At 38.4% G+C, this 27635-nt stretch overlaps 1 protein-coding gene across 2 annotated transcripts; it reads left to right on the plus strand.

Moving 5' to 3' along the window:
• On the plus strand, positions 1-27635 carry INTS12 (integrator complex subunit 12). Of its 2 annotated transcripts, XM_028158605.2 has the most exons (7): positions 2-192; positions 8485-8649; positions 12394-12546; positions 16738-16925; positions 18498-18657; positions 22263-22409; positions 26948-27635. In XM_028158605.2, the coding sequence occupies exons 1-7, from the start codon at positions 91-93 to the stop codon at positions 27530-27532; spliced, it is 1500 nt and encodes a 499-aa protein (XP_028014406.2). In that variant the 5' UTR covers positions 2-90; the 3' UTR covers positions 27533-27635. The 2 variants fall into 2 exon arrangements, with proteins under 2 accessions (XP_054582818.1, XP_028014406.2); XM_054726843.1 differs by lacking the exon at positions 22263-22409 and having other exon boundaries at positions 1-192.

The following is a 27635-nucleotide window of genomic DNA, read 5'->3' on the forward strand; positions in this document are numbered from 1 at the left end:
AGTACCCTAGCCGTCATTCATAATCCGGCGGACCGGAAAGGGAGTGACGTCACTTCCTGCCGTGGCACCGCAAAAAACGCTCCCCCCTCGATGGTGCTTCGGGAACCTTTGTTTCCGCCCTCGGAGACTCCGGTGCCGGGACCGGTTCGGAAGGCTCTACGCGGGGAAAGGACGGAGGAGCGGGGCGGAGCGGTGAGTTGTGACGAGCGACCCCTCCCAGCCGCCTCTGGGAGGCTCGAGACCTCCGCGAGGGAAGAGGTGTAGTTCCCTGGGGGTCTGAGTCTCCTCGCTTCTTAAGGGGAAACCTAATTTGCGGGTGGTCGCGTGCCCCCGGCTGCCGCTGTCCCCTGTCAGCGGTGTTGGTGGATGTGCGCGCGGGCGGGGGGCACCGCCCCAAGTTTAAGCCCTGGGAACCCGTCTAGAATCTTCCTCCGAGGGTTTTGGTGACTTGACCGCTCCCTCTGTCCGTGGCTCTCGTCTTCTCTGGGGCTCCCCTCTCAAGAACCTTACCGCGTGCTAGGCCTTGGGTGTGCCTGGCTTCGAGCCAAGGATTGGCATTCCTACTGAGTGCCCGCTGTCGCTCTTCAGGTTCTCCGTCCCTTGGCTGTTTGGGGATTTATGTCCTCCTGCCTTCCCAGATGTGTCCCTAAGGCATCCATCTAGCCCAGGGCCAAGAACTCAGTGGAGGGGTAAAAAGGGCAGCATCTTTAACAAGGATACTTGTTAATTAGAAAGGGGTGCACCTTGCAAAGGCACAAAGGGCAAAGCTTTGTAGAGCCATTATGAGATGGCAGTCCCAATGTTGCACTCTTCCTGAGTAGGTTTGAGTGAAGTCATGCACTGCAGATGATCAACTTTGGACTTCTTTTAAGAGTGCCATGTAGGGTGGGAAAGGAGATCCTATGTAATAAAAGCCTAATATGCAAATCGACCCACGGGGCAGAACAACCAGCTGCTATGATGCACTGACTACCAGGGGGCAGACGCTCAACGAAGGAGCTGCCCCCAGCCCGTAGGCCCTAGCCCGGCCAGGGCAGGTACCAGTGGGGGTCCCCTGATCACCCCGGTTGACCTGCAGAGGGAGGTGACTGCTGATGGGGGGGGGGGGTGTCCGGTGAGTAGGCGGTGCCAGGCCGGCCAAGGTGGGTGCCAGCAGGACCACCCCCCCCCAATCACCCCGTTGATCACCCCACAGATTGGCCCTGATCGCCAACCAGTCCATGGGACCCTATGATGCACAAATTTCATGCATCGGGCCTCTAGTATACTTATATATGCAGATCCAATTTAGGTTGGAGAGATCACAGAAGCCCTAGAAGGTGTTAATTCAACAAAAATTGGTAGTTCATGCGATAAATATATTTGAGTACCTGTTAGGTACCAAGCACTAGGTATATAACTGTGAATTCAAAAAAAAAGGGAGGGGGGGAATAAAAGGGTCCCTGATCTCATGGAGTTTACAGTCCAGTGGGATTAATGAATTGAGGCCAGATGAAGGATTGGGAAGAGAGTATTGCAGATAGTAACATTGTACAAGTCCCCAGTCATGATGAAGGTGTTTTTGTTTCACTTTTACTTTATTGATACTTAGGGTTTTTTCCCCAGGGGGAGGGGAGTAGTGATAGGTTTGAGTTTTTGTTGTTGTTTTTGTGAAGGGACTTTGGAAATGATTAGAATTGAGTAGGAGAGAAAAGGCCATTACACTCTACTTTGATCACTTACTAATTCTATAGCCATTATTTTGTGGCACTTTGCAAAGTAGCAAAATAAATATAAACACTCCCCTTAAAGTACTCAGAGTTGTATAGAGTATAACAGTTGTGTGTGTGTGTGTGTGTGTGTGTGTGTGTGTGTGTGTGTTTTGGGGGGTGGGTATAGTTCAAGTTAGAAAGTCCCAGTACCATGAGAAAGCACTAAAAGACATACCAGGAGGGAGAAATTATTGGTTGTATTTGGGGCAGAGAAGGACGCACCAGCTGTGAGTATAGTCCTCATGAGAAGTTGTGTTTGAACTGGGTTTTGATAGGATTTGGAAATCTAAAAATGGTTAAAAAGCTTTCTGGGCAGAGAAAAATGGGAAGTAGCAAGGCCAGGTATTGACTCTTGTAAGGAAGATCAAGATGAAGAACTAAAGTTTTTTCGCTATCAAGAATCTTCTTAAATGCTAGGCCAAGAAATTGGGCTTTATGTTGAAGGCAGTGGGAAGCCTTAATTTTTGAGGAAGAAAAAAATGTTAATAAAAAATGTTTTGGAACATTAATATGGCGACAGTATTGAAGTCAAGGAGAATACTACTTTTGTAATACAAAAAAAGCTCACAAAGACCTGAATTTGAGTAGTAGCAGAAGTGAAAAACAGAGAAAATATGAGAAATGTTACAGAGTCCGAATCCACAGGAAAGGCCTGCTGATTGTTTGTATATAAGGAGCAGGGGGAGGACTCAGGATAGAGATTTAGGCCTCAGACCTGAGTAATGGAGAGTTGTGTCATACATGGAAAGAAATTGCAGAACGATAAACTTTTGGGGAAGATATTCATAATCTGAATTTTAGTCATAACTGAATTTGAGATACTATTAGGATAAGCAGGCAGACATTTCGATAAAGCAATTGGAAATGTGAAAATTGAGTTTAAGAAAGATTGAAGAGGGGAAAAACACGAAACCATCTGCCTAGATATGATAATTGGAAACATGATATTCAGGGGTGGGCAAAAGTAGGATTATAGTTGTGAGTACATGAGCGTTAATAAAGCTAGTGCAATAATCATCACCTACCTGTCTTTTTCCATATGAACAACTGTAAGCCTACTTTTGTCCACCCCTGTACATACAATTGCCAAGGAAGAAATTGGTTCCAGAACTAATGAAGATGGACAAGGACAGATACTTGGGCAACACCAAGAAAAACAAGGATGAGAAGATAAGCCAGAGAACGAGTTGTCAGAGATAGAAGAGGAAAATCAGAAAAAGCGGAATATAATAGAACTCAAGGAGGAGAAAGTTTTTTGAAAGAGGAAGTAGATAACATATTCACTTGGTCAGCATTTACTGAGTACCTGCTATCTGTCAGGCACAATGCTAGATATACCTTTACAGCAGCAGGTAAGACCAATCTAGTGCTGACCTCATGGAATTGACATTCTAGTGAGGGTGACAAACACTGTTTACATGATTAACAGTGTAGTAACTATTATAAATAAATACAGGATGTTTTGGGACCAGTAAGAATATGGGCAGAAAATGAGACTTGAAGAATGAATAAGATGGGGGATGGGACACTACTAAAGTGCTGAGGTAAAAAAGATATGTTGAAAGATTTGAAATATCAGTCAGTCATGTGGATACAACAGAGTGGGAATAGCTTGAGGTACTAGGTAACATTTAATGAGCATGTGCTCTGTGCCAGGTACTGTCATAACTGCTTTACATGTGCTATCAGATCATATAGCACATTGGAGACCTTGTTAAGAATCTTGTTCTTTAACCTTTGGACAGTGTGAAGTTTAAGGAGCATTTTAAGCAAGTGAGTGATATGAAATGATTTGGAGGGGACAAGAGTGGTTGTGGGGAGAGTGATTAAGCTATTGCTGTGACCCTGATAGTAGATGGAGATGGTAGCTTGGTCTAGTGTGGTGGTAATAAGTGTTGATGAATTTCAGATGTACTTAAGGTTTGGTGGTTAAATGGGGATGGGGGGTTTGAGGGAAAGCAGAATCTGCTAGGTAGGCTAAAGCACTTGCCTCCAAACTTTTCTCATCATTGAGTAAAAAAACCAAAAAAATTTTGAGCACACTTCCATATATGTGTATTTAGTTATCAATATATGCATATCCTAACTAATAAAAGAGTAATATGCAAATTGACCATACCTCTGCTACACCCACAAGCTACTCCCACCAGCCAATCAGGAGCGAGTATGCAAATTAACCCAACCAAGATGGCTGCGGCCACAGAGAGAGCAGGAGGCTTGGGTTTCCCCGGCAATGGAGGAAGCCAAGCTTTCTGCCTGCCCTGGCTGGCCCTGAACTCCACTCAAGGCTACAAAGTTTCAATTATACAAGATAAATAAATCCCAACAAAAATGGCTGCGGCCATGGAGCGAGCAAGAGGCTTGGCTCCGCTGAAGGTTACAAAGTTTCAATTATAGAAAATAAATAAATCCCAGATACCAAAGCCTCCACTTGGGTTGCCAGAGGGCGTGGCCAGCCTGCAAACCACCACAGGCCCCTCACCCAGGCTGCCCCATGCCCCAAGGGAACCCCCACCCTGATCTGGGACACCCTTCAGGGCAAACCAACCACCCCCCACCCGTGCACCAGGCCTCTATCCATCTAATCCTATCTAATAAAAGAATAATATGCAAATTGACCGCCACTCCAACACACAAGATGGCTGCCCCCATGTGGTCAAAGATGTCTGCCCTCATGTGGACACAAGATGGCTGCTACAAGATGGCCAGCAGGGAAGGGCAGTTGGGAGGGACCAGGCCTGCAAGGGAGGGCAGTTGGCAATCAAGCCTGCAGCGGAGGGCAGTTAGGGGTGACCAGGCCGGCAGAGGAGGGAAGTTGGGGGTGACCGGGCCTGCAGGGAAGGGCAGTTGGGGGGGACCCAGGCCTGCAGGGGAGAGCAGTTGGGGGGTACCAGGCCTGCAGGGGAGGGCAATTAGGGGTGACCAGGCCTGCAGGGGAGGGCAGTTAGGGGTGACCAGGCTGGCAGGGGAGCAGTTAGGCATCAATCAGGCTGGCAGGGGAGTGGTTAGGGGGTTATCAGGCTGGCAGGCAGAAGCGGTTAGGGGCAATCCGGAAGGCAGGCAGGCGAGCAGTTGGGAGCCAGCAGTCCTGAATTGTGAGAGGGATGTCCGACTGCCCGTTTAGGCCCGACCCTACTTGGATCGGGCCTAAACGGGCAGTCGGACATCCCTCAAGGGGTCTCAGATTGGAGAGGGTGCAGGCTGGGCTGAGGGACACACACACACCCCTGCACGAATTTCGTGCACCAGGCCTCTAGTACTACTATAACTGTATATTAATAGTTTATTTTAATAAAAATTTAAAAAGAAAAGGAAATTCTAATATTTTTCTTCTTGTATTCCACTGTAGAGATCACTGGGCTAGAGGGACATGTTAGTAATTTAGGGCACGGATACAAAGCTTTTAGTCTTATAATGTAGTTGCTGACTCTTGCCACTAGTCTGTAATGTAAACATTTAATCTCTGATTATGGAAATGCATAACAGTAAATACTTTGCTTCTGTTTTTCAGCATAGAATTTTAAGTAATGGTTTCTCTAATTTGTTATAAGCATTCTTTTAAGTATCAATCCTTTGGTCAGTATCTTATAAAATACTAGAGGCCCGGTGCATAAAATTTGTGCACGGGGGGGGGGGTCCACTCAGCCCAGTCTTAACCCTCTCCAACCCGGGACCCCTCCGGGGATGTCCGACTGCGGTTTTAGGCCCGATAGGACAGTCGGGCATCCCTCTCACAATCTGGGACCACTGGCTCCTAACTGCTCACCTACCTGCCTGCCTTATCACCCCTAACTGTGCCCCCTGATGGCCTGGTCACCCCCTAACTCCCCCCCCCCTGCCGGCCTGGTCACCCCAACTTCCCCCCCCCCACTGGCCTGGTTGCCCCTAACTCCTCCACTCCCTGCTGGCCTGGTCACCCCTAACTGCCCCTCTTGCCGGCCTGGTTGCCCCACGCAGCCTGCTGTTCAGTCATTTGGTCGGCCCTCACTAACCACCCTTCCAGCCTGGTCGCCCCATGCAGCCCGTTCGGTCATCCATTCAGTTGTTTCAGTTGCAACGGTCACTTAGGCTTTTATATATATATATATATATATATATATATATATGTATATATATATATAGTTTCTGGATAAGTAAACTACTATGCTCTTTAGGTATGAAAAGTTAGGTCAATATAAAGACTAGGCTGTGTACTCAGGAAGAGTGGCAATTTTACCCTTTTCATCATGGATATTTTAATGAGGAGCTGTTTTCTCCTCAATATATATGATGACCAGCTCCATGAGCAAATTTTAAAATAACCTTTCTGTACTTATTATTATATATTGGTGATGTATGATTAATACAGTTTAAAAAATGACAGAGGTTGCTTCTCAATTTTTGTTAAATTCTTATTAATATGGCTGAGGTAGGTTATTGTAGGTTATAGTCCTTTTGGTATTTACCTTTGGATTTCTTCTCATGGGTGATTCAGATTTTTAGTAGAGCACAGAATTTGACAATAATTTTGAGGCTATTAAATTGGTATCTAATACCTTCTAGAAAACTTTAAAAAAAAACTTGGGGTGTGTGTGTGTGTGTGTGTGTGTGTGTGTGTGTGTCCTGTCAAAGTTGGAGAGGGCTTAGGGGGGAAGTGGATGGGGAAGGAACAAATAAAATCCATTTTCAGGCTGAGCTTTCATATGCCGAGATTCAACCTACAGCAAGTTTTAATGGCTTTATAAATTCCTGAAAATGAGAGATTACTGTGGAATTGCTGACAGATTCTTAACACTAGCAGTGCAAGTGTGTTGCATTATTTTAATAGTAACCTCGAGGATTTCAAGCCCTAGAATATTGATCAAAGGATTGAACTCATAGTATATGTTTTTATTTTAACAATTCCTTGCCTGGAGAAATATTTGAAAAAGTGACAACCAGAAGTAGAAGCAAGCACGTGATAGCATTGGTATTATAATGGAAAACGAAAACTTTTTAATGTTTCAGAACTTCATACGCCTTTGATATACATCTTTACTATTTTTAAGCTCCTTAGACACAGAGCATTATCATAGGCACTATAGGTAGATATGGCACCATCCCTCAGAGACCTTGCTTTTTAAAAGTAGGTTAAGGCATGTGATACCACAATCTAAATGTGATCCAATGAGATTATCATTAGTATATTTTTTTGAGGCATTCAAAATTGGAGATGAGAACTAAGGAGACAGAGAGATAGCTGAGGTGAAAGCTGCAGCAATGCATCCTTTAACCATTACCCTGCTACCACCCTAAGTCTTTTTGTCCCTGTCATATAAATAAGGGTTGAGAAGACATTTTTATGTAAAATAAACTTTATCTAATACATCAAGTTCATGTATACAGAACTGTAAGTGTATATTTGTTTTATTTTACATATATATACATATATATGTATATATCCAATGTTTTATTAGTATCTAGAATCTCAAAAAATGTGTGTGTCTTATTAACTAACAATACCAAATAATAGAAAAAAGTCATCTCTAATTTATGAAATTAACTTGAAAATGGCAAGCGCAAGTCAGGAAAATGTTCCTGGGTTTTCAGAAAGGTGACATTTTTATGCTAAAGGAAGGCTAGTTACTCCGTCCCAATCTATATCATAAAAGGCCTGTGGTCGTGACGCTGTAACGTGCAACGACCAAACTACCGGTCACCAGGAGGTGCTGGAGCACCTCTCGGGCCCTCCTCCCCCCCTTACCCCGGGCACCGGCAGCATCCCTGGAGCGTCGTGGGGCACCGGCAATGTCTGCGGAGCGTGCGAGGCATCGCGGGGCGGGGTGGCAGCAGCATCCGCAGCGTCGCAGGGCAGCGGACATGGCCCTGATGGCAGCCTAGGCCTAGTGGACCCTACACACGTACAATTTAATCATGTGCTGGGCCTCTAGTCTCTTATATAAAAGGCCCGTGGCCGTCACGCCATAACGCCGTCACAACAAATGAGCAGCGGCTCTCGCGAAGGGCGGGGCAGGGCACGAGCTAATAGCAGTGGAGAGCTATGAGTGGCGGAGGGCAGGGCTATGAGCAGCGGATGGCGGGGCAGCGAGCTATGAGCGGCGGAGGGCGGGGCAGCGAGCTACAAGCTGTGATGGGCGGGGCAGCCAGCTGAGACAAGCTGAAGTGAGCTACTCACACACAGTTTCATGCACTGGGCCTCTAGTAAGATAATAACACCAGAAAAGGATTTAAAGAATAGTGGTTTAACTTTTTTGGAAAGCTAATCACTGTGTTTTAATAAAATAGCTCTTATGGCTAAGTAGGTCATAAAAATGAATGAAAATCATACCTTAACATTTTTCTTAGTATCTATTTTCACAAATTTAGGTAACCCTTTTCTTCACTGGTTCTTAATTTGGGTTGAGGGGGGGTGGTCAATGAAAAATGAAAGATATGTTCTTTCTCCTCAGAAAAAATACATTTGCATATCTGTAAGTATATATTTTAAAATGAAGTTAGGAGGGGTCTTTGTAGCATGGAGGAGCTCATCTGGATTTAAAACTTGGATATGGATACACAGAAAACTGATAACTCTTGCTTCAGGAAAAAAGAACTAGATATACCATTCAGAAGGATATTTACTTCTCTCTCTAATAACCTTTTGGATATTTTTAGTTTTGTATTATATGCACAGCATTACTTGTTATAAACAAAATAAATTGTAGATAAACTTTACTCATTGTCTCTAAATTACCTCCCTCTTTTTTTCTTTCAGGTGTTTGCAATGGCTGCCACTGTGAACTTGGAACTTGATCCCATTTTTTTGAAAGCACTAGGCTTCTTACATTCAAAGAGTAAGGATTCTGCTGAAAAGCTAAAAGCCTTACTTGATGAATCTTTGGCTCGGGGCATTGATTCAAGTTACCGTCCATCTCAAAAGGTACCTACATGAATAAAAAGCTTAGAGGGAGTTTTAAGGCCTGTGGTAGTACAGTTTTAACATTTAGACTATCTTAAAATATTCTCTCTGCCAAATGATCTTCCCTGTAGCTGAGGAATTATAGTCTTTAATTTTGTTTTCTTCCTTCAAGCTTTTAGAGAACTGTTACTAGTACACTACATAGAAAAATTAGTTGGGTGTAGGGATAGTCTGTTTTACTTTATGTGTATAGAAACCAACTTATTTATGATACATTTTAATTTCAAATTCTTTATGATCAGAGGGGTTTATAATAAAACTGTACCTTGCTTGTAATTATCTTTTAATATTTTAGGGGCAAAAAAAATGAAGTAGAAGGACAAGGGTTTTGCATTGAGGTGAATTGAATATTTGTGTAGGAAAATTTAAAGGGGAAAGGAGGTATGGATGAACTATGAGAACTGCATAGCTCCAATCCTGATCATAACAAAATGACCAAGCAGCTTTATGTGTAAAGAATAGACAGTTTGGAACCACACACACCTGTTTTAAATCCCAGCTTGCCTCTTACTAGTTGTGCGGTAATAGAAAACATATCCTGAACATTTACCTCGTCCCAGGTACTTTTCTGAGTGGTGTATGTGTATAATTATTTTTAATTGTGATAACTGTCCTTTCAGATAGGTATTATATATTTCCCTCATTTTACAATAAGGAAACTGAGGTAGATAGTAGCTTTATTTCATTAGACTGTTTCTTTATTAGTAAAATGGGGATAATAAGAACTGTCTTGCAAAATTGTGAAAATAAAAGAGATATATAGTGTGTAAGTCACCTAGTGTAGTATTTATGAGGTACACAGTAGGCATTTAGTGAATGATAGCTATTATATTCTCTAATACCTCCTAAAGCATTCTTTCATACCCTTCTAAATCTCTAGCCTGGAACTCCAAGTCATCCAGGTCTGTGAAACTAGATACCAAACTGAAAAGGTGGGGACAGAACTAAATGACTAGCTCAGTCTAATTCAGCTTCTCAAACTCAAGACAGGGCCAAATGTCAGGCTCAGGACCCAAGTAAATAGTGGCATTTTGCCCCCAGCCTTCTTTTTACATTAGCTCTACAATTCTCAGGACTTGTTATTGTGACCTCATTTTTCTATCATTCTCATTCTGGTAGGTTCAATGAGTGCAAACCAGCCAAGTTAATACAACTCTACAAAACACTACCAAGATTATTCCGCTCTAAGTATTGGTATTTTCCAAGTAAGAAAAACCTATTATTACTAAAGAAGCAGTATTTTGATATTCTAAAACATTGGTCGGCAAACTCATTAGTCAACAGAGCAGCAAACCGTGGCTCGTGAACTGCATGTGGCTCGCAAGCCGCGGTTTGCCGACCACTGTTCTCAAACAAAAGAAAGTTTATTAAAGTACAGGAAAAATTTGTGATTAAAAAGTCTGCTGTCCTTAAGTTTCTAGCTAGAAGTTACTTCTCTTGGTCATTTACAGAAAATACCCTGGGAGGAGGGGTATTTAAAAAGCACAGGTTCATTTAATTTTAGCCTTCAGCTGAACATTTCCATCTCTAGAATTGTGTGAGAATGATCTGTACCAGAGTTTTTCAAACTTTAGCATGCATAAGAGTCACCTGGAGACAGTGGTGTGCTTATAAACACTAACAGCTGGCTCTTCGAGTGTAGTTCAATGTAAAAATTGGTTGATATTTTCATTTACATCAGTAAGTCAAATCGTAAATAATGAAATTGGAACTTAAGTCATCTATTGATGACCTGAGCAACTTCTTTGCTGAATTAGATGATAGTTTTCAAATACTGCAAGACTGTGTTCTCAGTTTTTTATGTTGCAGATGCAATACACTTTAAAAAAAATCCTCACCTGAAGAGTGAGGATGTTTTTCTCATTGATTTTTTAGAGGGGGGGGGGGGGGGGAAGAAAGAGAGAGACAGAGACATATCGATTGGGTGCTTCCCATATGTGCCCTTACCTGGGACAAGGATCAGACTTGCAACCCAGGTATGTGCCCTTGACTGGGAATCAAACCTGCAACCCGCAGGTGCGCAGGCTGACGCTCTAATCACTGAGCAATGCTTGCCAGGGCCACACAACACACTTTCATATTTAATCTACATTATTGACATTTTCTCCGTCACTCTTAAGTCTATAGGAGTGGTCACCAAACTTTCTAAAAAGAGTCAAATAGTAAATATTTTAGGTTTTGTGGGCCAGGTGGTCTTTGTCACAGCTATCTTATTCCTCCTGATAACATGAAGGCAGCCATAGATATCCACATAAATGAGTGGCTATAGCTGTGCTCTAATCTAATTTTATTTATAAAAACAGGCAGTAGGCCAGATTTATCCTACAGGCTTTAGTTTTCCAACCCCAGTCTAGACAATCAGCTCAAGAGTAAACCAAGCCCTGCTACCAGTGAGTCTAGAGCCCATTTCTCATTGCTTCCTCTGCAGAGGCACCACTATTCTGAAGATGATAAGTAGCATTCCCATTTATATTTTTATACTTTTATGTATTATCATAGAAAAATAGACCACATTCAGATGTTTTACTTAGAATAGGGAAATGCACTCCTTTGGTGGGAAGGGGTGAGGTGCATATATATTAGCAAAGCTTTAGTGTAAGAACAAGGCTTAGAAGCTTAAAACAAAATGAAAAGACAAGCCACAGACTTGGAGAAAATATTTGCATATCATATAACTGATAAAGGACTAGTATCCCGAATCTATGAAGAACTCTTTAGACTCAATAATAAAACAAACAACCCCATCTTTAAAAAATGGACCAAAATTTTTAACACTTTACCAAAGAAGATTCATGTATGGCAAATAAGCACTTGAAATGTTCAATATTATTAGTCATTAGGGAAATGTAGATAAATTCATAATAATATCCTAGTATATACCTATCAGAAAGTCTAAAATTAAAAAGATTAGCTATACCAAGTATTTGTGAGGATGTGAAGGAACTGGGACTGTTGTTTAACCCTGGTGGAAATGTAAAGTGGTATACCATTATGGAACATGGTTTGGCAGTTTCTTAAAAAGTTAAAAACATATACTTACCACATGATTCAGCCATTTCAGTCCAAGACATTTATTCTAGGGAACATGGTCTGATAGTTTCTTAAAAAGTTAAAAACATATACTTACCAAATGATTCAGCCATTTCAGTCCAAGACATTTATTCTAGGGAAATGAAAGTATATGCCAACAAAAGACTTGTATATGAATATTCACAACTTATGTATAATAGCCCCAAATGTTATACATCCTAAGTGTCCATCAGTAGGTAAATGGATAAACAAATTGTGGTATATCCACTAAATGGACTGCCATTCAGCATATAATTTCTAGGAAATACAAACTGATTCATTGTTACAGAAAGTAGATCAGCGGTTGTCTGAGAATGAGAGGGAATAGTTTCTCTAGGTTGATACCTCTACCTCTACGAGTTGATACCTCTAAGGGCCACAAGGAAACTTTGGAGGGTGAAAGTATTGCTTGTAGTGATGGTTTTGTAGATGTGACTTATCAAATTTTACACTTTAAATAGGTGCAGTTTATATATCAATTATTTCTCAAAAAAGCTATTTAAAGAAAAGGACGTTACATTGGTCACAACATGATGTCTTAATTTTTAACTGAAGATTATTTAGATCTATGATCTTCTTTATGATATGTTAAATCTAAATATTTAATTATGGGTATCCTTTTATTTCACCTTTTAGGATGTGGAGCCACCCAAAATTTCAAGCACGAAGACTATTTCCATTAAGCAAGAGCCCAAAACATCATCCAGTCTTCCTTCTGGCAATAATAATGGCAAGGTTCTCACAACTGAAAAGGTAAAGAAGGAAGCTGAGAAGAGACCTGCTGATAAAGTAAGATTTTATTTTAATCTAGTAAAAACAATCAAACTGTGTAATCAGTCCTTTATAGGCAGAAACAATAGTTTGTGCTTACTTCTTTTAATAATAGTGCCCAAAAAGTACTTAATAACCTTTCAGTAAGTATATTTTGATAATTATAGATATTGATTTTTTTTTTAAATGGGTAACATTTGGAAATATTTTGAACTATTTACTGAAGTCATTGCCAACAAATATTTGAGCCAGGGAATGTACTAATTTAAAGTATAAACTTTAATCCACAACTCAAATATTCTGAATGAAACACTTGACAAGAAGAGATAGAGAGGAAAGAATAAAGAGTAAAGGAATAAATAAAAATTAAAAAGTAAAGATATAAATGACTAAACTGAAATTTGTTACAAAATGGCATGTACCTTAACAAGCCTACAAATAATTCTTGGATTAATCTATTTTGAATGATTCATGCATATAATTAATTTTTAATATTTTAGCACTTAGTAGTAACTACATTAAAATTTAATAACCCGTGACCTCAAGGGGGGTATATTAGTCCCATATGTTTTCATACAGTATTTTGCCTATTCATAAACTATATTGTTTGCTGTGCTTTTAAATTTATATAAATGCTATACTGTATGTATATGTGTGTATGTGTGTGTATCTCCATTCTTGGTTAACTTAAATTTTCCTCCACTCAACAATGTGCTTTTGAAATTTACCTATGTTGATACATGTAGATCTGAACATTTCAGTTACCATATGCTACTAATATTCATTTCATGAATAAACCAGCTTATCCATTCTCTAACAAATGAGTAATTAGCTATTTCTCCTTTTTCTCTGTTATAGTGGAGCTTCCATAAGCTGTTCTATACTTATTTCTGCACACATGATGATAGCTTCAATAGGATGTATATCTGTATCAAAGGATGTAATAGGACAGGTACATCTTCAACATTACTAGGCTGATTTCTATCCAAAGTATATTACACATATACTCTCACCAATAAAGTATAAGAATGCAAATTCTCCATGTCTTGCCACATTATTTAATTTTTGCCAATCTGACAAGTATATCTACAACACTTATATCTTAAAGCCAGGAGACAGAATTTACTTTGAAGCAAATAGAGCAGTGTTAAGTCTCCATGACTGGTAGATAGTTCATTATTTATTACAGTGGTTCTCAACCTTTTTAATGCCATGACCCTCTAATGCAGTTCCTCATGTTGTGGTGACCCCCAACCATAAAATTATTTTCGTTGCTACTTCATAACTGTAATTTTGCTACTGTTATGAATCGTAATGTAAATATCTGTGTTTTCCGATGGTCTTTGGCTCTACAGCAGCGGTTCTCAACCTGTGGATCGCGACCCACAGGTTGAGAACTGCTAGCAGGGTCGCCTAAGACCATCGGAAAACACAGATATTTACATTACGATTCATAACAGTAGCAAAATTACAGTTATGTAGTAGCAATGAAAATAATTTTATGGTTGGGGATCACCACAGCATGAGGAACTGTATTAAAGGGTCGTGGCATTAAAAAGGTTGAGAACCACTGATTTATTATTATTTATTTTCAATATATTTTATTTTACTATCTTTTTTTCAATTACAGTTTACATTCAATATTATTTGTATTACTTTCAGGTGTACAGCACAGTGCTTAGACAATCATACTTTACAAAGTGTTTCCCCGATATTTCCATTACCCACCTGGCACCATAGTTATTACAATATTATTGACTATATTTCCTATGCTGTACTTTATATCCCTGTGACTATTTTGTTACTACCAATCTGTGCTTCTCAGTCCCTTCACTGTTTTCACCCAGCGCCCAACACCCCTCCCCTTTGGCAACCATGAGTCTGTTCTCTGGGTCTATGAGTCTGTATCTGTTTTGATTGTTCATTTATATTGTTCCTTAGATTCCACATATAAGTGAAATCATATGGTATTTGTCTTTCTCTAACTGACTTATCTCATTTAGCATAATACCCTCTAGGTCCATCCATGTTGTTGCAAATGGTAAGATTTCATGCTGTGTGTTTTATGGCTTTTGTACCACAGCTATTTTACCATTTTGTATATTGATGAGCACTTGTGATTCCTCCATAGCTTGGCTATTGTAAATAACGCTGCAGTGAACACAAGGTGAATATATTCTTTTGAATTAGTGTTTTAAGTTTCTTTGGATATACACCCAGAGTGGAATCACTGGGTCATATAGCAGTTCCATTTTTAATTTTTTAAAGAATTTCCATACTGTTTTCCATAGTGCCTGCACCATTCTGCACTCCCACCAACAGTGCACAAGGGTTCCCTTTTCTCTACATTCTTGCCAACACTTGTTTGTTGATTCATTGATGATAGCCATTCTGACAGGTGTGAGGTGATATCTCCTTGTGGTTTTAATTTGCCTTATTATGATAATTAGTAATGTTGAACATCTTTTCATATGTCTGTTGGCCATCTGTGTCCTCTTTGGAGAAGTGTCCATTCAGGTCCTTTGCCCATTTCATCCCTTACCAGATGCATCATTGGTAAATATGTTCTCCCATTTAGGTGGATGTCTTCTCATTTTGTGGATGGTTTCCTTTGCTATGCAAAAACCTCTTAGTTTGATGTAATCCCATTTGTTTATTTTTTCTTTTGTTTCCCTTAACCATGGAGATCTATTACAAAAAAATATTATGAATAAAAATGTATGAGATTTTATTGTCTATGTTTTCTTCTAGGATTTTATGGTTTTGAGTCTTACATTTAAGTCTCTAATCTATTTCAAGTTTATTCTTGTGTATGGTATAAGAAGGTGGTCTTGTTTCATTTTTTGCATGTATATGTCCAGTTTTCCATTTATTAAATAGACTGTCTGATTTACCTTCTTTGTCAAATATTAATTGACCATTCTGTGTATGGGTTTATTGCTGGGCTCTCTGTTCTGTTCCTTTATCTATTTGTCTGTTTTTATGCCAGTACCATGCTGTTTTGATTACTATGGCCTTGTAGTATAGTTTGATACCAGATAGCATGATACCTCCAACTTTGTTCTTCTTTCTCAAAATTGCAGGGCTAATTGAGGTCTTTTGTGGTTCTAGTTCTGTGAAATACTCCATTGATATTTTGATAGGAAATACATAATCTATAGATGGCTTTGGATAATATGGGCATTTTAACAATGTTAATTCTTCTTATCCATGGGCATGGTATATGCTTCCATTTATTTGTATCTTCTTCAGTTTCTTTCTTCAGTGTCTTATAGTTTTCTGAGTACAGGTCTTTTACATCCTTGGTTAGATTTATTCCTAGGTATTTTATTATTTTTTTGTGCAATTGTAAATGGGATTGTTTTCTTCGTTTCCCTTTCTGATAGTTAATTGTTGATGTATGAAAATGCAACTAGTTTCTGGATATTTATTTTGTGTCCTGCTACTTCACTGAATTTATCAGTTTTAGTAGCTTTTTGGTGGAACCTTTAGGGTTCTCTATATACAGTATCATGTCATCTGCAAATAATGACAGTTTTACTTTTTTCTTTCCAATTTGGATGTCCTTTATTTCTTTTTCTTGTCTGTTTTCTATGTATAGGACTTCAGTACTATGTTGAATAAAAGTGCTGAAAGTGGACATTCCTGTCTTGTTTCTGATCTTAAGGAAAATGCTTTAAGTTTTCCCCATTGAGTATGATGTTAGCTGTAGATTTGTCATATATACCCTTTATTATGTTGAGATATGTTCCCTCAATTTCCACTTTGCTGAGAGTTTTTATTATAAACTAGAGGCCCAGTGCATGAAATTCGTGCATGGGCAGGGTCCCTAGTGGCTGCCAGCTGCCGGCCGGGGCCTCCCTTCCCCCCGGCTGCCTGCTGCTGGCCAGGGCTTCCCTTCCTGCAGTTGGCCGGACGGCCCTGCCCCCTGGTCAAACTCCTGGTCGAACTCCATGTCGAGGGGACAAAGAAAAATACAGGTACATACTAAGCTGTTCTGATTTATTTATTTCTACCTTGCTGGTTTCTTTTAACATACTGATTATGAGTTTGTTATAAATCTTCTACAGATCTTTAGTGTGTATGTTTGTCCCTAACTATGTAAAAATATCTGTCAAGTGGACTTGGTCATTGCATGCTGCCTATCTGTCTCTCAGTGATTTAAAGTTTGTTATAACATGTTACTTTCTGATTGGGTGCTTTTTATAGATGAAATCAGACACCACTGAAGGAGTTGACATTCCAAAGAAACCTAGATTGGAGAAACCAGAGACACGGTCCTCTCCCATTACCGTGCAAACCAGCAAGGATTTAGCCATGGCTGACCTTTCCAGTTTTGAGGAGACCAGTGCGGATGATTTTGCCATGGAGATGGGATTGGCTTGTGTTGTTTGTAGGTAAGTTGTGCCTTGCCACAGATTCTTTTGTTTCTTTCTAAAGAGCAAACAACTAAACAATAAAATGTCAGACCAATTATTGAGTGTTTATTTTGTTTTTATTATTTGTATGTGGGTAAGAGGTAAGTAGATTATTCCCTATGAACTGCCAATATAGCAATTTAACATCTTGAAAATTGTCTAATATTTTATTTTCCTGACTGTGGCATATTTAATCTCTTATGTTATAGTAATATTTTCTGCATTTTTGGGTTCTAGAGAGAAAGCAATTATTGCTGTATTCTTTAGTGAGGAAGAGTCTGTTCAGCAGACTCAATTATTTCCATCATTCTTTTTAAGAAGTCGGTGTTGCTTTTTCTTTTCCCTGAATGGTTGATAGTACTTATAAAGTAAACTGATATATATATATATATCTTCTTAAAACACCTTTAAATCTTTTCCAAAGGATAATGGAATGGAAGAAATCAGTGGGTCACAAAGGTTATTCTGAGTGTTGTTTTAAAACATGGATACATAGGTATAAAAACACAGATAATTATGTTTGTCTATAGCAGTACATATATCTTTACGGATAAGTGTTTTCAGATTTTTCGGGTTGATATTCAGAAGAAAGATTTCTGAGTTGTACAACTGAAATGTATATGATATTATTAACCAATGCTACCCCAATAAATTTAATTAAAAAACCAGAACAACTTAGATTTTAAATTCTTTGATGCCACAGCTATATTTTTAATTGCTAATGGCTTTCACTGCCTATCACAGCAGAAAAGATTGCTATATATTTTGTACTTTTATTCATGAAAACGTTAAATTCTGGTGTACTGGGACTAAGTAAATAAATTTTTGTAAACTTTAGACCCGATCTTGTTATATGTACTTTTGAATGGGATCATTTGTTAGGGCTTCATTGTTTTTGCATACATTTGTTTCTGAATGTTATTATTTTTAAATAAAGAAATAAATTGTAAAGTAATAACAGGGAGAGAATTAGTAACCTTCCTTCAGGAGACCTATTATGTGATGATTGCTTTTTGTGCTATTGGAATTTATACTTTTTTGATATACATATTGCTACATTCTGTTCAGTTGATAAGACATTTATTTATTGAACACCTTTGTTTGCACAGTAATATGCTAGGCACTGTATGTTAGGTCCAGTTCCCACTTTTAGGCAACTCATATATTAATGAAGATGATACAACAACCTGTAAGTAACAAATACAAAGGAATTTAACAGAGGTACAAAGAAAATGTTATGAGATTGTTGGAGGACTAGCCAAAGTCTACTACTTCTAGGAGAAATAAAAATATTATAAGAGAAAGGCAAGGAGAATATACCCAAATGTAGTTGCTAAGGCACCTTATATATTTGTTAATGGTTGAGCATAGCTTTAAAAGAAAGGAAGTGTTTGTATAGGCTACATGTTGGGGTTTGTCATTTTGCTTTTTTGTTTTCTGGTGTTTTTAATCATCTTTTATATATCAAACTTTCCCAAAACCACCTTAAAATGACTTTAAATTATTGCATACACTCAAATAAGTGCAATGTTTAATGTTATATTTCCTTAGGCAAATGACAGTGGTATCTGGTAATCAATTAGTAGAATGTCAAGAGTGCCATAACCTCTACCACCAAGACTGCCATAAGCCCCAAGTGACAGACAAGGAAGTGAACGATCCTCGCCTTGTGTGGTATTGTGCCCGATGTACCAGACAAATGAAAAGAATGGTAGGAATAATTTTTTTCTATTTTAAACAGTCTCTGTCAGTATTTTTGTTGCTATGGCTTTTCAAAATAAAAATTTGATTATTATATTGAAAAAAAAATAAATCATAAAGCTGATTATTTAAATGTTTGTTTATAAAATGTATATGTTTTATTTATGTGACTAGCTTAAAGACCGGACCAGGTAATATGCACTTTTCTCTTTCTGCTTTTACTTATTCTAGTATAACAACAAATAAACAGGATTGGAGATCCATAACATATGAATATTTCTTATTAGTATTTCAGTGTACTTCTAAACATTTAAAAATACTATAATGCATTGTGGGAAATGGTGAGATAGAAAGCCTGTCTTTGGTGATCTGGTAGGGAAATACTGAAAATGTGTTCCTGAGTAAGCTTGGACCACTACACTTGTAGTTGTGTACAAAAAATGTGTTTGTATGTGCATTGACAGATGTAGTTACTAAGAATTGGTAATAGACAAAATAACTGATTTATGATAGTAATGTGTCTGTCTTTAGTATATCTTCAGAGTTTTTTAAATTATTTTTATTTCACTGTATCTTAATAATCACTGTTCTCTAAGTTTTTTGCTCCCCATTTTTTATGACTTATTTTACACCAAATCTATGTTTATAATTCTAACCCTCTTCCCGGAGCGAATTTTGGCAACTGATAGGATAGCTTTCAGTTACTTTAAGTTTAATGTTTTTAAATTAAAATTGTTCTCTTTTCCACTCAATTTCCCCCCCAATTGCTTCAATTAGAAAACATTATCCTGTATACCTCCTTTAATTCCATATCCTGTTGTTTAATTCTGCTTCTTATATATTTCTCATATCTGTTCATTTTGCTCTTATTACCCTACTCCACAAATCTCTCATTTCTTGTCTGTTGCTTTAGCCTCTTAGGAGGTCTTCTTGCCTCCCTTCAATCTACTTCACTCACTGCAATATTTATCTAATTCTATTTGTTTAAGTATACCCAGGGGCTTTTGATTATTGATAGAATGAGATTATACTCATTAGAGTAGATATATGGGCCTTCTCTCTTTGACACAAGTCTAGTTTTGTATCCTCTCTCCTACCACCTCACCATATCTCATACATTCTGGCCATGGCAGACTAAGTGTATCATTCCCTGAGTATGTGGTGAACTTTCATGTCCCCATATGTTTTACTTCTCAGATTCTCTTCATCTGGGACACCCTTTATTCTTTATCATCTTTGTAAATAAAACCCCCAATTTATTTATCAGTAAGACCATGTCTTATTCATTGGCATAGTGCCAGAGCAGAATTCAGGACTGGACATGTCTTACATTCTGTTGTTCTCATTTTAAGATATGTATAATGGTGAAAATGTGGATTAGTTCCAGAAATCAATAAGTTTAGTCTGTGTGTCCAATAGTCAAAGTACTCAATGGGGAGCCATGACTAATGTTAGAACATTATTAGAATACACCAAGGATGGACCTGGGGAAAACCAAAAGGCATGATCTGAAGTTAGCTTGAATATCTGGATCCAGTAAACACAAGGTTTATAAGAGGAAGAAATCTGGAAACATTGGGGATGCTAAATCCGGTCAATCTAAGTATAATTGCTTTCAGTGAGATCCTTGTATGTGCATTGGTTATTTCTCCAAAATATCACAAAGATACGATAAATAATATCTTATATCTCCTTCCTCCTTGCACTAACTTCTCCAACTAGGACAGGTTTTGCAGTACACATTATTATAGGAAGACCTAGATTAAGAATGTTATGATAGTATCTGGCAGAGTCAAGGGTCCTTCTTCTCGTCTAAAATTTTCTCTCTACCAGGAAATGAGTTTTGCCTCAACACTAGCTAAGAGACTCATATGATTTATTGCAGTGGTTCTCAGTCTCAATAATAACACACACCTACTTAGCAGCATTTAGAAATATGTGGTATTTGTGATTGCTGCTTTACTGGCAATTATTGCCCTGAGTGGAGAATTACATACTTTCTGCAGTGTCTGAGGTAGTCACACAATGAAAATTGTAGTGCCTTTGTTGAGCAGCACTGAGTCAGTGATAATATCCTAGTTCCCTAAACTAGTATTACTAACAAAGGACAAAAGCTTCTGGACATTTCTTATTACACTTCTAAGACAGCTAGGTGAAATAGAGGAAGCAGAAGAACTAAACATGGCTTCTAGGCAGAGGCCCTGTCTGGGCTTCATTGTAATGAATCTTCATCTGCTAAAGCACACACGTTAGGTCAGTCTTCAGAGCCTAACCGCTGCAACAGTAGATGTGGGTGGATGGATGTGTAAGATGGAAAGCTGTGGTTACAGAACCATGTATTTCTGATTTACTCTGAGAGTGGCATTCTCAGAACATGGTTTTGCAGTCGAGTGAGATGGGCCCTCCTTTCCTGCAGCTAGGAGATGTTTTACCACAGATAATCTTTTAGCTTCTTAACGATATTCTTGACCTGAATGTTACTTTATAAATGATGTTTGAAAGTAGGTGCACTTTCAGTGGAAAGTATGTGATATAAAAAATGGGATGAATGGAGACTTAAGGACCAAAATTAAATATAATACATCAACCACAGCACAAAAAGTTTCCACAAAAAGCTCCAAACAAGGATAAAACAGTCTGTATTCAAACTTCCAGAAGTGGGAACAAATTATTAATAAATTTCCTGGTATAGTCCTATATGACCTTATTAGGTTTGTCAGAGACAATTGAATGGCTGGGAGCATTTTTCTCCATTCACTGTGTATGGGTTCTTCCAAATTCCTTATCCTTTGTAAATAATTATAATGAATAAATAGTAACTAATATTGTCAGCAACTAAAATTGTCAGCATTCAACATATTTCATACAATGTGCTAAACACTTACATGATCATAATTGATCCCCATAACCCACATTTGAAACAGATCAAATGGTAAAAAAAACAAAAACCTAGTTATATAAAATAAGAAAAAAATATTTATTGGTCAAAATAAAACTGAATATGCTTATAGAGGAACAATGGATGCAAATTTGTCTTTAATAACATAGAAATTTGTATTTATGAGCTTTCTCTAAGAATTCAGTGTGCTTGCTTCTATAGTGTGGAGAAACCTCAAAAAGCTTCCTCACTTATCATTAATAATTTTTCTTCCCAGTCTGTATTTGAAACCATATAATTGATCTGAATTACTTTTAACTTATTCTCAGTTACCCAGAGACTTATGCCTGAACCCCAAGAATGAAACTCCTAAGTCTTTACCCAGCCATAATAAGAAATAAATATACTGTATTATGGTTACAAATAGTTTGTGATTTTCCTTTTCTTAAAAAACAATTTGATTTGTCTTATTAAAATGGTATTTAGCTAACCTTAATCTGCATGGTTTTTAAAGCTTTTATTATCTTTATTGTTTAGAAATTAATAAAATGTATAAATGCATTAATATGATAAAAATAATTTGTCTGAGTCTATACTTTTAGTGTGATCACAACATTTTTTAATGTTCAACTATATTTCAACTTAATGAGTACTGTGATAGATTTTTTTTTATTGTCTTTTCTGTGCATTCAACTAAGATTTTATAGCTAATTTAATTTTAACACTAATTTCTACAGGCTCAAAAAACTCAAAAGCCACCACAGAAACCAGCTCCCACAGTTGTTTCTGTAGCTCCCGCTGTCAAAGATCCATTGGTTAAAAAACCAGAAACTAAACTCAAACAAGAGACAACTTTTCTAGCATTTAAGAGAACAGAAGTCAAGGTATAGTACATTTCATTTATATCTAAGACTAGAGGCCCAGCTCACGAATTCATGCACCAGTGGAGTCCCTCGGCCTGGCCTGCAGGATCTGGCTGAAACCGGCTCTCAGACATCCCCCAAGGGGTCCCGGATTGTGAGAGGGCACAGGCTAGGCCAAGGGACCCCACTGATGCAGGATTGGATCTGGGGAGGAACATGGGAGGTTGGCCAGCTGGGGAGGGACCGCAGGAGGGCTCCAGGGCGTGTCTGGCCCGTTTCACTCAGTCTCGAATAACCGGACCCCAGCAGCAAGCTAACCTACTGGTCGGAGCGTCTGCCCCCTGGTGGTCAGTGCACGTCATAGCAACTGGTCAACTGGTTGACTGTCTGCCCCCTGGTAGTCAGTGCACGTCATAGCGAGCAATTGAGCAGCCTTAGCATATCATTAGCATGTTAGGCTTTGATTGGTTGAATAGCTGACACTTAGCATATTAGGCTTTTATTATATAGGACTAGAGGCCCGGTGCATGAAATTCGTGCACTGGGGGATGGTCCCTCAGCCCAGCCTGCCCCCTCTCACAGTCTGGAGCTCTCAGGGGATGTCCTACTGACAGCTTACGGGAGCAGGCCTAAGCTGAAGTCTGGCCTCCCTCTGCGGGAGGTGACCAGGTTGATCAGGGGAAGGCGCTACCCCTATCACCCCGCTGCTGCTGCCACTGCCGGCCACCGCAGCCACCAAGGTGTTTTCATCAACATGGACTCCAGTCCCTTCACCACGAAAAAAATGACAACTTTCTTTAAGCATTTTCAAGATGTCTCTTTCATAAGATATGACATTGCTTTCTTTCTTTTCTTTTTATCCTCACCTGAGGATATTTTTCCATTGATTTTTAGAGAGCGTGGAAGAGACAGGGAAAGACAGAGAGAAACATCGATGTGAGAGGGACACTTCGATTGGTTGCCTCCTGCATGAGCCCTGACGTGGGCCCCGGCCAGGGAGGCGCCTGCAACCTAGGTACATGCCCTTGATCAGAATCGAACCCAGACCCTGCGGTCCACAGGCCGAGGCTCTATCCACTGAGCCAAACCGGCTAGGGCAGGATATGACATTTCTTAGCTCCTTCAGCAGCGGATTTTTGTTTTTTCCTCCAGAAATGAGGTGGAAAAATCCTAGGTCACCTTCTTGGATTCTTATTATCCAAGTTACCAAGAACACTGCGAGTGGCGTACCGGGAGCTTAGCCAATGAGCGGTCAGAAAAGGTATTTCCTCTGCAGCTCATGTGCAGAGGCAGGACTGCTGGCGCACTGCGGCTGGCACGCCCCCGGTCTCCGCTCTGGGCCTGCTCGGGCTGCAGCGGTAGCTTGGGCACGTCCCCTGGTCTCCTCTCTGGGCCTGCTCAGGAGCTGGTCGTGACTGTTATGGTGTCCTGGCTAATTTGCATATTATCTCTATATATATGTATATATATGTGTGTGTGTGTGTGTATATATATATATATATGTATATATATGTATATATATATATATATATATATATATACACACATATATATATATATATATGGAGAGAGAGAGATAGATTATCTAATATTTCATTTTTATTGTAATTTAGTTGATGAAACAATAGTTACTTGAAAAAATATTGAGGAATTTTTATATACTAAATGACCATAGGTTGGAAACTACGGTTGCATTACTATTAACATTAGGTAAAAATTATTTAAATTTTTAATATAATTATTTAATCTCTAATTATATAAATAATCTTAAAGTTTTTATTATCTTTACTGTTTAGAAACTAATGAAATGTTTAAAATCATTAATATGTTAAAAATAATTTGAGTCTATACTTTCAGTATGATCACAGTTTTAAATGTTCAACTATATTTCAACTTAATAGTACTGTGATAGATTTTTTTTAAAATATATTTTATTGATTTTCCACAGAGAGGAAGGGAGAGAGATAGAGAGCCAGAAACATCGATGAGAGAGAAACATCGACCAGCTGCCTCCTGCACACCCCCCACCGGGGATGTGCCCGCAACCAATGTACATGCCCTTAACCGGAATCGAACCTGGGACCCTTCAGTCCGCAGACCGACGCTCTATCCACTGAGCCAAACCGGTTTCGGCAGATTTTTTATTCCAAATTGACATTCTATGTAGTCAGACACTTAATCGCCATCAGGAATTGGCTTTAAATTCTAAATACCTCTGCCCTCAGTAGCAACAGTTTTGCTCCGCATATTACTTGAGCTGATTGACCTCATAGCTTTTTTCTCCCTACCTATTAGCTATTGAATAAATTTTTTTGCTTTGTCTTTTTTTATTTTTTATTACAAACTTTCATGGTACCTACCTCTATACTAAGGGACCAGGTTATTTAGTGAGAGTATCACCTTTCTCATTCCTAGGTTTGCATCCTTTAATTCACACTACATTATTATTAATATCCTGGCATTTTGATTTCATGGAATAAAATGCTTTTCTAATCTAATTTTATAACATAATTACTGCCTTTACTGAGTTTCACCCAATTTTAAGCAGTGTACTAATGATGGGGGGAAAAATATTAGCTAACCCCAGAAAGTTCTAAAGTTGACTATATTATTCCAAGTGACTGCTATATAAGTAACAAAGATCCAGAACCTTGGGATGATGATAAAGAATGTAAATATAAAGTAATCTGAGAAAGATACTAATAATTTTATTTGTAGATCATTTTTTAATTTACTAGGTAAGAGTTGATATCCAAGGGATATCTATTAATGATTTGTTACATTGAAACTTGGTGAGTTGGAATAGAGGTAGGAATAATTTATTGAAAGTTATTAGAGTTGCTGTATTCTATATTTAAGACACTTTTAGGTGGATATTTATACTAACCTGTTAATACTAAAGTTTATTTTTAGTCAGTCCAACATGAAATCATTTTATGGTAAATCAGTTAAGGCCTTGACTATCATATTTGCTCTGCTTAAGGGATTTTGTTGTATTTATGATAAAAGTGGGTAAATTTTTACTGTGAGAAAAATTGTTCTCATTCTTATATAAAGAATAAATGGCTTTCTAACTAGGATAATGGGCAAGAAAATATTTATAGTTAAAAACAGTTGAGAAATTTATACACTAAAGTAGTAAGGAATTTCTTGATATCCATTATTGTGTTCTTTACATTTGAGTGTTCTCAAGTGTTGTAAGCCATCTGTCATTGAAAAGCAATACCAGTAACAGCAAGCCATTAAAATAAAATGCCATGCATACAGAATTTACTTTCTTGTTTGTACTTCATAAGTATTGGTCTTTTTAATTACTTCAGATGGGTTTTCTTTTGTGAAGTCTGTTGAAAGATCATTTAGCCATATGGCAGACAGTTTTATGTTTAACAGAAAGAAAAAGGAAAAAAAATAGATCTTTCAGAACTGAAAATTAAAAGTTTACTGCACCTGTGTCTTTTAGCTTCCTTGAGTAACTTTTTCTCATTACCTATCTTCATTTCTCTAGGAATTTAAATTTATGTAGTTTATCTTCTCAGGATAAACTTATGTGATAGTTATTGTATGATTTTGTAAAAAATCCTATCATTTTCAGAATATGTGAACAAAAATCTAGATTCCTCTTAAAAAGTAAAGATATCAGAGTATTCTATTTTGACTATTTTTCTCATTGATTAAAAATGTTTACATGCAAACAGTATTGAAGGCTACTTTGTAAGAACTGAAATTACTTTATCATTTGATAAAAATCATTTTATCAACTTTTTTGAACTTCAGTTCTAAAAGACAACTAGATGTATTTTAGACATAATAACTACCTAATTTTTAAGTAAGATACTACTTGTAATGCTTTACCTTTTATCTCTGCATGAATTTAACACTTTTGTGAATCTTCTTAAGAATCTGAAGGTAGCCCTGGCCAGGTGGCTAAGTTGGTTGGAGTGTCATCCGTACACCAAAAGGTTGTGGGTTCGATTCCTGGTCAGGGAACATACCTAGGTTGCCAGTTCCATGATCCCCAGTCGGGGCCAATCGATGTTTCTCTCTCACACTGATGTTTCTCTCTCCTTTCCTCTCTAAAATCTTCATGTTTTTTTAAAATAGCCTCGAGTGAGGACTGAAAAAATAACAAAATATAAAGGTAGGAAGAGTGCCAATGAGAAGTTCAATTCTTAATTGTGTCAGCCTGCAGACTAAAGGGTCCCAGTTTGGTTGCGATCAAGGGCACATACTGTAGTTGCAGGCTCTATTCCTGGCCCTGGTCTGGGCACATGCTGGAGGCAATCAATTGATGTGTGTCTCTCACATCAATGTTTCTTTCTCTCTGTCTCTCCCCCTTCCTTCCACTCTCTCTAAAAATCAATGGAAAAATATCCTTGGGTAAGGATTAACAAAACAAAAAAAGAACTTAATTTTGGTAGTGTGATTTAAATTTCCCAAATCATTATTTTTGTAAAGAAGTCCAACAATTAAACTTGTTATATATTCAGAATATTATATTAGGTGTTAAATATACTTGGCTTTAAGTAATATTTATCTTTTATTTACTTTTATTTTTTCAGACATCCGGGGTTATTTCAGGAAATTCTTCTAGCACCAGTGTTTCCTCTTCTGTAACAAGTGGCCTAACTGGATGGGCAGCGTTTGCAGCCAAAACTACTTCTGCTGGTCCATCAACAGCAAAATTGAGTTCAACAACGCAAAACAATAGTGGGAAACCTGCTACCTCAGCAGCTAACCAGAAGCCTGTGGGTTTGACTGGTCTGGCAACATCATCCAAAGGTGGAATAGGTTCCAAATTAGGTTCCAGTAACAACACTTCACCCACTGTACCATTGAAACCACCTCCACCTCTAACTTTGGGCAAAACTGGCCTTAGTCGCTCAGTTAGTTGTGACAATGTTAGCAAAGTAGGTCTTCCTAGTCCAAGTAGTTTAGTTCCAGGAAGCAGCAGCCAACTAAGTGGAAATGGAAATAGTGGGACATCAGGGCCTAGTGGAAGTACCACCAGCAAAACCACTTCAGAATCAAGCAGCTCTTCCTCGGCATCCCTTAAAGGTCCAACTTCACAAGAATCCCAGCTCAATGCCATGAAGCGATTACAGATGGTCAAGAAGAAAGCTGCCCAAAAGAAACTCAAGAAGTAATGAGGCCAAGTAGGTTTTAATATCACATTACCCTAAAGATTAAAATCTTATTAGAACATAAACTGTACTATACTATAACTTAATAAAAAATTTCATAATGAAA

The sequence above is a fragment of the Eptesicus fuscus genome, chromosome 2 (genome assembly GCF_027574615.1).
Source record: "Eptesicus fuscus isolate TK198812 chromosome 2, DD_ASM_mEF_20220401, whole genome shotgun sequence".
Lineage (NCBI taxonomy): Eukaryota > Metazoa > Chordata > Mammalia > Chiroptera > Vespertilionidae > Eptesicus > Eptesicus fuscus.

Coding starts and splice junctions, on each gene's coding strand:
- INTS12 (XM_028158605.2), top strand. CDS start 91: ATGGTGCTTCGGGAACCTTTGTTTCCGCCCTCGGAGACTCCGGTGCCG. Junction 8,650..12,393: donor GTTACCGTCCATCTCAAAAG/GTACCTACATGA, acceptor TTCACCTTTTAG/GATGTGGAGCCACCCAAAAT. Junction 12,547..16,737: donor AGAAGAGACCTGCTGATAAA/GTAAGATTTTAT, acceptor TGCTTTTTATAG/ATGAAATCAGACACCACTGA.